Source organism: Gavia stellata, chromosome 15, assembly GCF_030936135.1.
Source record: "Gavia stellata isolate bGavSte3 chromosome 15, bGavSte3.hap2, whole genome shotgun sequence".
Classification (NCBI taxonomy): domain Eukaryota; kingdom Metazoa; phylum Chordata; class Aves; order Gaviiformes; family Gaviidae; genus Gavia; species Gavia stellata.
Window position 1 is genome coordinate 13,225,544 of NC_082608.1, and position 9,725 is coordinate 13,235,268.

A 9,725-nucleotide genomic window follows, 5' to 3' on the forward strand; every position below is an offset into this window, starting at 1 on the left:
TTTTTTCCTCATGTCACACCATGCTTTGTAACCCCAAGAGAAACAGATGCCTTTGATTCTTACTTTTCAACTTTCTACTGAAGTATTAAGCCTGTGGCAGTAAAGAGTACACACCAGCAGTGTGACCAGCCGATACCTGACAAAACCACAAGGCCTGCACAGTTCTACTTTCAGTTCTCAGTACAATTATAGCTCTGAACAGACAACCTCTGTTCAACTAAAACAATACCAAAAAACTCTTCCTTTGGTGCTGGAGCATGTCCAGAGAAGGGCGATGAAGCTGGTGAGGGGTCTGGAGCACAAGTCTGATGAGGAGCGGCTGAGGGAACTGGGGTTGTTTAGCCTGGAGAGGAGGAGGCTGAGGGGAGACCTCATCACTCTCTACAACTACCTGAAAGGGGGTTGCAGAGAGGTGGGTGTTCATCTCTTCTCCCAAGTGACGAGTGACAGGACAAGAGGAAACAGCCTGAAGTTGCGCCAGGGGAGGTTCAGGCTGGATATTAGGAAAAATTTCTTTACTGAGAGAGTGGTGAAGCATTGGAACAGGCTGCCCAGGGAGGTGGTGGAGTCACCCTCACTGGAGGTGTTCAAGGAACATGTGGATGTGGCATTATGGGACATGGTTTAGTGGGCATGGTGGTGTTGGGTTGATGGTTGGACTTGATAATCTTACAGGTCTTTTCCAACCTTAGTGATTCTGTGAAAGCTTAGACAAATACCTTCTTTTAGAAGAAAAAAAAAAAAAGAAAAAATCTGTCTCCAATAATTTTCTTTTCTCTTTACCACCCCAAAAAAGACAAACACTTGGAATTAATGGAACTGAAGTTAAGCCTCAAAGACAAAGTACATGAACACTCGCCTTGCTACTGCTCTGTTGTAATTCAAGGATTTTATCAATGTATCTACAGATGTTGTATTTGTAGGGGTTTTTTGCATATTCTTCAGACAATTACAACACACACTTCATGTGAATGTTACAATGATGTTTTAACTGCTGATGAACACATACGTACATGTGAGCCTTTCAAAGTTAAAATATTTTTACGTAGATTGTCAAATTAACTAAAGCACAGTTTGGATATCTTGGTCAGTGAACTCGTGCTCCCTCTGCTGACTAGTTAATTTAATGGAACCTCAATAGTATCAAGATGTCCTTACTTTTATATATTAACAATGATTTGCATTGTGGGAAAACCACAGAGCAACTTCAGCAAATTCGCAATGCCTACACAAACTATTTACTTTTACCCCAGCTTGAACATTTACGCTCTCTGACCTGGAACCTGGCATCTTTTCGTATGAGCATTCAGCTCAGAAAGAATGCCAGATTCCAGTACAGCAACTGAAACATTAAGTCTTTCATCCATTTAATAAAAATCAGTTTTAAGTGTGAAATGAGTATTTTTACTTACAAAAACAGTAATCCCCCTCACTATTTACAAAGAAGTTACAAAAAGAAAAAAAAAGACCCCCCAAAACTACAAATACATTATGGAGGCCCAGATACTTAAATATAAATAAGCATCATAATTTCAATCCAAGTTGTATTTCAACCCAAGGTTTAAATTTTAAGGAAGAAATTTTTTTTTCTAGTATTTACACCAGTGCTTACAGATGTTTTATTTAAAGAGTCATAATGTCCATAACACCACATTTTGAGAGTCAGAATTTGAGTGACTGTGTTTTTGACTATTGCTTCACTGGACTGCTACGGAAATAAAGAAAACAAACACCAAACAGAACTATCTAACATAAACTGCCTGCAAAGATGTTTGTTCCAACATATTTTCAATATTGCAGGACTTGCACCTAAATGTGCTATCAAGTCTTCACAGCATTGTGCTTGCAGGAGCACATTAATGCATTTAGTTCACTCATTTAAACATTGTTGATTATCCCTCCAAGTCACAAAATGCCACTTCTATTAATGCCTATTAGCTGTGTTTGCAGTTAGAGATGAAAATGTCTATGATCCAGTTCAAACAGGCAGAATCATTATTTTCCTTACCACAAGTATGAATAGGTTGCTTTCATTGGCCTGCAACAAATTCCAGGGAGCATGCAGTTAAATCCATGATTTGCATTAAAAAACCCAAACAAACCAACCTCTAACTAGTTTAATGCTATCCTTTTCTACTGTAGGATAATTATAGCATTGCATGTTAAACTGAGCAAAACTAACATGAAATCAGAAATAGTACCTTTCTTACTGTCAAACGTGTTCCCCAAAACAATCATCAATTTGCACTTACAACCTACACACAGTAACATATCCAGGAGTAACAGTTAGATGACATAGTGCCACAATGACACTTCCAAAAGATGACCTAGATTTCACGACTGGGTGGTGAACAGAACAAAACAGCTTATTTTTATTTCATTACAATATACTAGCTGGTTTGCTACATGACTTTTGCAGTTGCAGGTTTGCTCTACATCAAAAGTTTTCTAGATTATCTTAATAAAAAAATGTATCACTTCACACCACCTCTAATATGGTTTAGCCCCTTTGTTCCTCTAGCTACACTGATAAGTAATTTCTCTATTAAAAGGTAGTCTAGAAATGCATTCTTTTACTGCTTTATGTCTAAATTTCAAGCAATGAAGCATGTAACTGATCACACAAAATGCTTTGTAAGAGCGAATGGGAACAGCCCACTTAAAGCCAAAAGGGTTCAGGAATGCTGCTGAAGAGCTCTCCCCTCCTCACCCAGTTGCCCTGTAGGTAGACCAGACCCTTCCTGAGGTTAACCCAGGGCCTGACCTTCCCTGTTTGCCTTTTTCTGGCAGATGAAATTTCAGTCTCCACAGTACCAGCCTCAAGGATGAGGGCACACTTTAAAGTAAATTGGATGCAAGCAACAAGAATTTCAGCAACCTCTGTAATATCTTGCACATACCAGACGTCTTCCTGCAGTCCCTGTCACCAAGATCTAAGTGCCAGATTTCTTGAGGCAATCCTGTTCTATTGATATCAAGGGGAATAGACCTACTCATTTATCTGAAAAACAGGGCTACTGGCCTCTAGGTTGAACTGCTGAATGTACTCCAATATGTACTAGATGAAAAAACCTTAAGAGTAAGTTAGTTTTCCAGAACAGAGGTTTTTTAAGGATGCATTCAGTGATTGCAATTGTAGCACTGAATTACAGGTCAATCCTGAATAGTCAAAAGGATGAATATTTTTTAAACTGTTTTAGTTTCCTTCTAATCAAGCTTCAAAACAGATTATTTAAATGCCTGGAAAAGCACGAGACTTTTTATCTGAAGGAAAAGTATACAAAAAGCCCTGAATCCACAACTGCTGCTGGTTTATGCCCCAAGATCTCATCTACTTAGTATCTTGAGGAAAGTTAAGTACTTTTTCATCTGCTAAACTGCAGAAGGATAATGCTTTTATTTTACGTGAAATTCAGAAAAAAAAAAAAAAGTAGTATTTTTATCTGCTTTGCTGCACCCAGATGAGTTCTTACTCAGTAGCAACAGCAGTAAACAGTCCTGTATTCCCAGTACGCATATTCTTGTGGGCAACAGTTACTGCTGTGTGTAAACAAGGAAAAGAGTCACTAGAGAACACCATATGTGAAATTTAAGAAAATACAGCTAATTCGCAAGCTTGGAGTGGCACTCTAGAAACGACAGTATAGAAGAAAACTATTGCAAAATATACAAAAGTGTATGTCAGAGATTAGAACATACATTCATTAAGGAAAATAACTCTGCACCTATAAGGAAAAGCTGATGTCCAAAGGCAAGAATAAGAGTAAAGATGAAACACATTTTTGTGAAGTATCAGCACTGTTACTTCTCTCTAAGTTAAATCTGAAGAGAAAGCTGCTCTCTCTTTTGCTGTATTTACATTTAGATGAATTTTTGAACTTCTGGACCTGTCAAACTTAATTTAAATTACAGTTGGTGGATTTGATGCACAGGACTTCATAGATAAATACTTAATAAAAGGGTATATTCTTTAAGCAAGTTAGACACTTAAATGCTTAAGTCTAGTACTGTTAATTCCTAAACAGGGAATCGTGAGTCCCTCGTGTGTTTGAGCTGTAAGTTGTCACACAAGTCCACACAGAGAGTTAAGAGAATATGCATGCACACTTCAAAATAATTGGGGAAGAAAATATGATTTTGTTTCCTAGCTTAAAAGAAAAATTAGGAAAAAATTAGGAAAAAAATGTCCAACAGTCCCAGAGCTCTTTGAACAGCCTTCTTTAGTGTTGTCTTCACATATACAAGGCAATTTGTTAAAGTATCTGACACTGTTACATCAGTTAAAGGTTTGATAGTTTATTTATTTAATGCAATTACAGTACTTCAGTAGAAGGCTACTCATTTTCCACAAGAGCGGAGCTTTTCTTACACTCCATGCAGCTACAGGTATTATCCATCTCTCTATTAAATTGTACTAGTCTCAGTAAAATTTGTCTCATTTGTTCATTTGGGAAGTTTTACCAATGGTTCCCATGGAATCAGAACTGGGTCAGCAATCTTTAGTTCAGTTATATTTCAGTGAACTTTTATCAAAACATTTTTCTTCAGTGTGTACAGACCTGGAAACACAGGGAACTTTCACTGAACTTGCTTCTAGAAAGTTATTTTTGAGACTAGTTAGTAACAAAAAGATTTAGGAACTTCCAGACCAGAACACTGGTAACAGCTTGACTATCAGAGAAAAACAGTAGTGGTTTCAGTATCAAAGTCGGCTAGCGGTATAGAACAGCAGCAGCGCAAGTCTCTATTCATTGTTTCTGTAGTAATTTTCAATAGTTTCTGAATTAAAATACACCACAGTAACCGTGATATCATCTCTGTACATTCTTGCAAGGTCTTCAGGCAGTGTCAGCATTGCAGCAAGTTTCTCTTGGTCCACCTCCCCATACTCATTACTTCCAATTGCATGCCTTATTAAATGAGTAGCTATGTTCTGGTCAAGTGAGACAATGCCTCTGTTTTTCCTCTGAAGTAACAAGCTGTGCATATAACCCAAATTAACCGGTTTCTCAAAAGCCAGTTGTGGTTTCTGCACACTAAGCTCCGTAAGGTGTCCAGCAACAAGTTTTACAACCTTCTCATTACTTAGCATCTCCCATAGTCCATCCGAAGCAATAACTAGAAACTTATCCTTGCTTCTTAATTTGTGGTATGTGACTTCAGGCTCTGCAGTTAAATAAGGGGGTGTATGGTAATTTGGAGGAACGTACTGATAAATATTTAAAGCCTCAACATCACAGCTATTCTCAAGAATGCTGTGTTGCAATTCTTTACTCCATTTTAATTGCACATCTCCAAAAGCTCTGGAGGGCATGAGAATCCCCAGTAATCTGTCATTCACAAATAGGGTTTTCTCCTCAGATCTAGGATGTTCTCTCTTCAGTCTTCTAATTTCAAGTTCATCGAAGGCATTGTGGTCTCGGGTTAGAGGGAGAGTAGACCATGTTCCATCTTCTTCATGAACCCCTAAAATTGCTCTGCAATCACCAGTATTTGCAACATGTAAGTGAACACCATCAATGTGAGCTACACAGGCTGTTGCACCAGAAAAAGCTACCTGAAGGGCAATATTTCTCATCAATTCATTTTCCTGGGGAGCCTGAACTTCCAGTGATATGTCTGAGTCTAACCTTTTGAACGCGCACATCATGGCTTCCTCTAAACTAAATCCTAGTTCAGTGTCTAGGTCCAGCAAATGTTGCCAGTAAACCCGGAGGTTTTCAAAATATTGTGAAGTTACTTCTCGATACTCTACATCATTTGGATGCTTGTGCCACTGCAGAATAGGCAGAACTGGTTTCATGCACTCCACAGCAAGCTCGATCTCTTCCAAGGTTTGCCGAGACAGGAGAGAAACGGCTATATAATGAAGCAGTCTCTCACTTACTGCCTGAGCACACGCAGAACCTGCATGACCATCGAAGACTCCAAACATCATCCCTTTGGTTTGCAAGCAAGTGGCTGCACTTCTGCGGTCTTCAATAGGGGTGTTGGATGCCAGTTGGTTACTTTCAAACTTCAACACAGAATTTACATTTTTACCATTCAAATCCAGTATTTTATGGGATAATTCACCTGCTCTCAGTATATCATTGATTTGTGATGGAGACAACTGAAAGGAGAAATGTTCTTCTTCGGTAGAAGTGTGTCGGAATGCTTTTTTGAAGGAGAAGGTGTTGTCTAAGCTGCAGCTCCCAGCAGAGTACAGATGCGTTTTGGAGAAAACAAGCTTCCATTTTATCTTGTTTCTATTTGGGATACAGATGGAGTACAAACGACCTTTTCCTTGTAAAACAGTGCTATTTCTTGCTGAGCTTAAGATCCAGGATGACACAGTTCTTGACATCATAAGTCACTCCACAAATAGGAGCACCTTCGTTCAATAACACAGAATGTCCTTACAGCCTGGAATGTAAGAATTGGAAAGGTATAAAATTTAGAAGGTTCACAGGAAGCTTTCTATATAGCAATACAAAAGCAAGTCTAAAGCTCACAAAAATATTCAGAACTTTTTTCCAAAAAAGACCCCTATAGATAGAGGCATCATAAAAGTTATACAATTTCCATCACTTAATTATAACCTTGGTGAATTTAGCTTAGGATATGACTGCCCCTCTCCAGTTAACTCATCAGAAAAGCTAATTTTTAATTTTCCAGGCATGTATTTCCTCATTGTGGCAAGACTAACAAGAAATTCCAACATCACAAGAAAGGTATTCATAAACTGTTCAGTGAAAAGCCTTGTCTAACATGACACAGAACAAACAGATCCAACGAGTTAGAAAGTAGGAACTTAAGTGACAATGCGCAACTTTAAAAAAGCCTGCCAGAGTACAACTCTATTAATACACTCTAAATATCAAAACCAAGATAAGATCAGTACTCAAACCCTACAAGAAACTGAAAGATGTGGCAAATTAATGATTTATATTAATTGCCATGATCCTTACATTTAGAACAAGCTAGTCTACCTTTCCAATTCCAGCTTATAAGCTCAACTCTTCTTTTTTTTTTTACCTTCAAGGTCACAACCAACCTTCACACAAGTAGGATTTTTTTGCGCAGCTGAAGGCAGATTCTACTGCTGGTTAATTAATGCATTTATCACGGCACTGTGCGCTTTGGTGCAGTGAAAATTATAGCACAGTTACATTGACAACTTTTATAGGTTTACAATTTGGCTTGTTCATTTGGAGTGCAATTAGAACAAGCAGCTGTGAAGAGCTCTGCTGCCCACAGCACTAAAACCTAGGGCACCTGAACAGCTGAAGTTCTTCAGTTGCCATGGGGGAGGTCCATCATATTGTCTCCTACTTTAAATAAGGTATTCAAGCTGTGGGAAATTGCTAAGTACAACCACATGCTTACCCCACAACAGAATTTTGCCCCATGGATTTCAAAAGCTAACTGTGTGGTAGTACTGCAAGTACAATTACTCCCAAAGGATCATACTGGCAGCCAGTTAGAACAATATAATTTTCTGTGAGCTCTGAACCATTTTCAGGTGGCCTGTAGCACTATGTGCTCTAGGTCTCAGGCCAAAGATGCTACATACTACTGCAATACTGTTTTTTTAGCAGGGCATTTAATGAGAAATAACAAGAAGCCAGCCTGGCCAGTTGCACAAAAATTGTTCTAAGAAATCAGCCGGAGCTAAAACCAAATTTGAACTATTCTAAACAAAAGGCCTACTGATACAACGCAAGAACTTCCCTGAAATCCATTTAGAAAGCAAAAGCAATGTGTCAGAAAACATTTCTGAAGTGTACCACCCATGCTTAAGAACACAAAAGAGCAGACAAGCCCCCACTGACAAGGACCCCGCTACTATAACTCTGGGGACAGGCGAAGACACGGCATAATTTTACTGCTGATGTCAGGATAGCAGATGGAAAAGGCAATGCCAGTTCATTGCTTGAGGCTCACCTGCAGTCCCCTGGGACACTGGCATCTCCCAACACAACCGACACCCTTTGTTGTACTATAGAGAGAACACAACCAAAATAAAGCTAATAGCAGTATCAGCTGTCTTCCTATCTCCAGCATCAGTGCAAAACAAGCCTTCATGTTCGCCAACCTTTCCCAGGCCATTCCCACCCTTCTGAACTACATGAGATAGAAACAATAACAACTTTGATGTCCTTGACTCAAAAAGCCGATAGAAACAGTGTTTTAAACAAACTTACCCTGTTCACATCAGTTGGCTGACAGGCACAGCAAGGTGGTGGTTTTTTTCCTAGCAGCAGAGTTGCCTAATACCATTTAGACATGTGTTTGTCTAAGGTCAGGTAGCATCAATCAATCCTGAAGCACATTTCTGAACCACCCCTACTCGCTGCCCGCAACTACAGTTTTCACATGCCCAGGTTCCTACCAGTCACAGTGTGCGGACTCCACTGCCTCTGCCCAGGACACCCACCCGCATCCGTTAGCCACTCCAGCACAAGCCTCGTTAAAACATGGTAGCAGTGCTAATAAAAGCAATGTGCTAAAGACCATTATGTAAGAGCCAATTACATAAACCTTGCGCTCCTTCGTGGCACACCTACCACTTCAGCACCGAACCCGGCACTTCCTCATCAGGTGAATTAGTGTAACCATTGAAACGCAAACTGTCCCCACAGCACAGCCCACTTGCCGCTGGGAAGTCAGAGTATGCGCTGGGGGCTCACAGAAGTGGAACACCCACTTTTTTCCAGTAAAATGACAGATATCCATTACATTTAGTTTTACAGCCCCCCACGCACGCTGGGGGGCCGACACCGCCCACACACCCTCTACACCCCCAACCCTTATGGCACATCCGCCCCACACCAACCCCTACGCCACTACCCCACACAAGCTCCCCTCCTCCCCAGCCCCCACCGCGCCCCACGCCTCACCCTGCCCCACATGCCCCTTCGCACACACAGCCCCCACAGACCTCTACCCCATGCAAGCTCCCACGCCCCACACTCTCAGCCCCTACCCCTCACACACCCCCGCGGGCCCTTCCCCGCGGAGCCGCCCCACGACCTTCCTGCCCCCACCGCTCCGTCCTCCCGCTGCCGTGAGGGCCGCCCCGTAAGCAGGCTCGTCAAGTCAGGCCCCGCTCCGCTCCCTCTGCCCCGCGCCATCGACCCCTGCCCGGCTCAGCCGGTGCCACGGCGGAAGGGATGGCGGCCGCCGCCCGGGCGAGCCCCCGCGGCCGGCACTCCCCGCACGGCTCCCCCGGAGGCGGCTGAGGCACCCCTCAGCGGCGGCGCTTTCTTCCCGCCCCCCTACCCCGCGCGGCGCCCCCGGGCGCACCCACCGGCCGCAGCAGCCGCCACGCGAGCCCCGCCGCCTGCAGGTTCCGGGCTCGCCGGCGCGGCGCGGGGCGGTGGAGCGCTGACTGACAGCCCCGCCGCCCAACCCGCGCTTCCGACGCCAGAGCCGCCCTCGACGCCCCGCCCCGAGCAACTGCCGCGCCGTGGGGCGGCGCGCGGGTGCCTGTCAGGACACGGCGGGACGGACGAAGCGCGTGGGGCTGAGCCCGGCCTCCCTCCCGCCCCTCCGCCATGTTCCCCTCAGCGCCTGCCTTTGCCCGCAGCACCTCCTCCCGCGGGAAGCTCGCTCTGGAGCTGCTGCCAGGCCCAGGGGTGAGGAGACAGCGTCGGGGGCGGGGGCTGGGCCGGGCCCCGGAGCCTCCCGTCACCTCAGCTGCTCCGCGCTCGATCGATAGAGTCGTGCCCTTGGCTGCCGCG

The 9,725-nt window shown here is 43.2% G+C and overlaps 1 protein-coding gene across 2 annotated transcripts; it reads right to left on the reverse strand.

Annotated features, from left to right (window-relative positions):
• Nucleotides 1–4,210: 4,210 nt before the first annotated feature.
• On the reverse strand, nucleotides 4,211–8,308 carry PDP2 (pyruvate dehydrogenase phosphatase catalytic subunit 2). 2 transcript variants are annotated; one of them, XM_009820314.2, is made up of 2 exons: nucleotides 8,187–8,308; nucleotides 4,211–6,405 (listed from the first exon to the last, which is right to left on the reverse strand). In XM_009820314.2, exon 2 carries the CDS (start codon nucleotides 6,347–6,349, stop codon nucleotides 4,745–4,747), a length of 1,605 nt encoding a protein of 534 aa, XP_009818616.1. In that variant the 5' UTR covers nucleotides 6,350–6,405; nucleotides 8,187–8,308; the 3' UTR covers nucleotides 4,211–4,744. The 2 variants fall into 2 exon arrangements, with proteins under 2 accessions (XP_009818616.1, XP_059680834.1); XM_059824851.1 differs by lacking the exon at nucleotides 8,187–8,308 and adding an exon at nucleotides 7,927–7,959.
• Nucleotides 8,309–9,725: the final 1,417 nt, after the last annotated feature.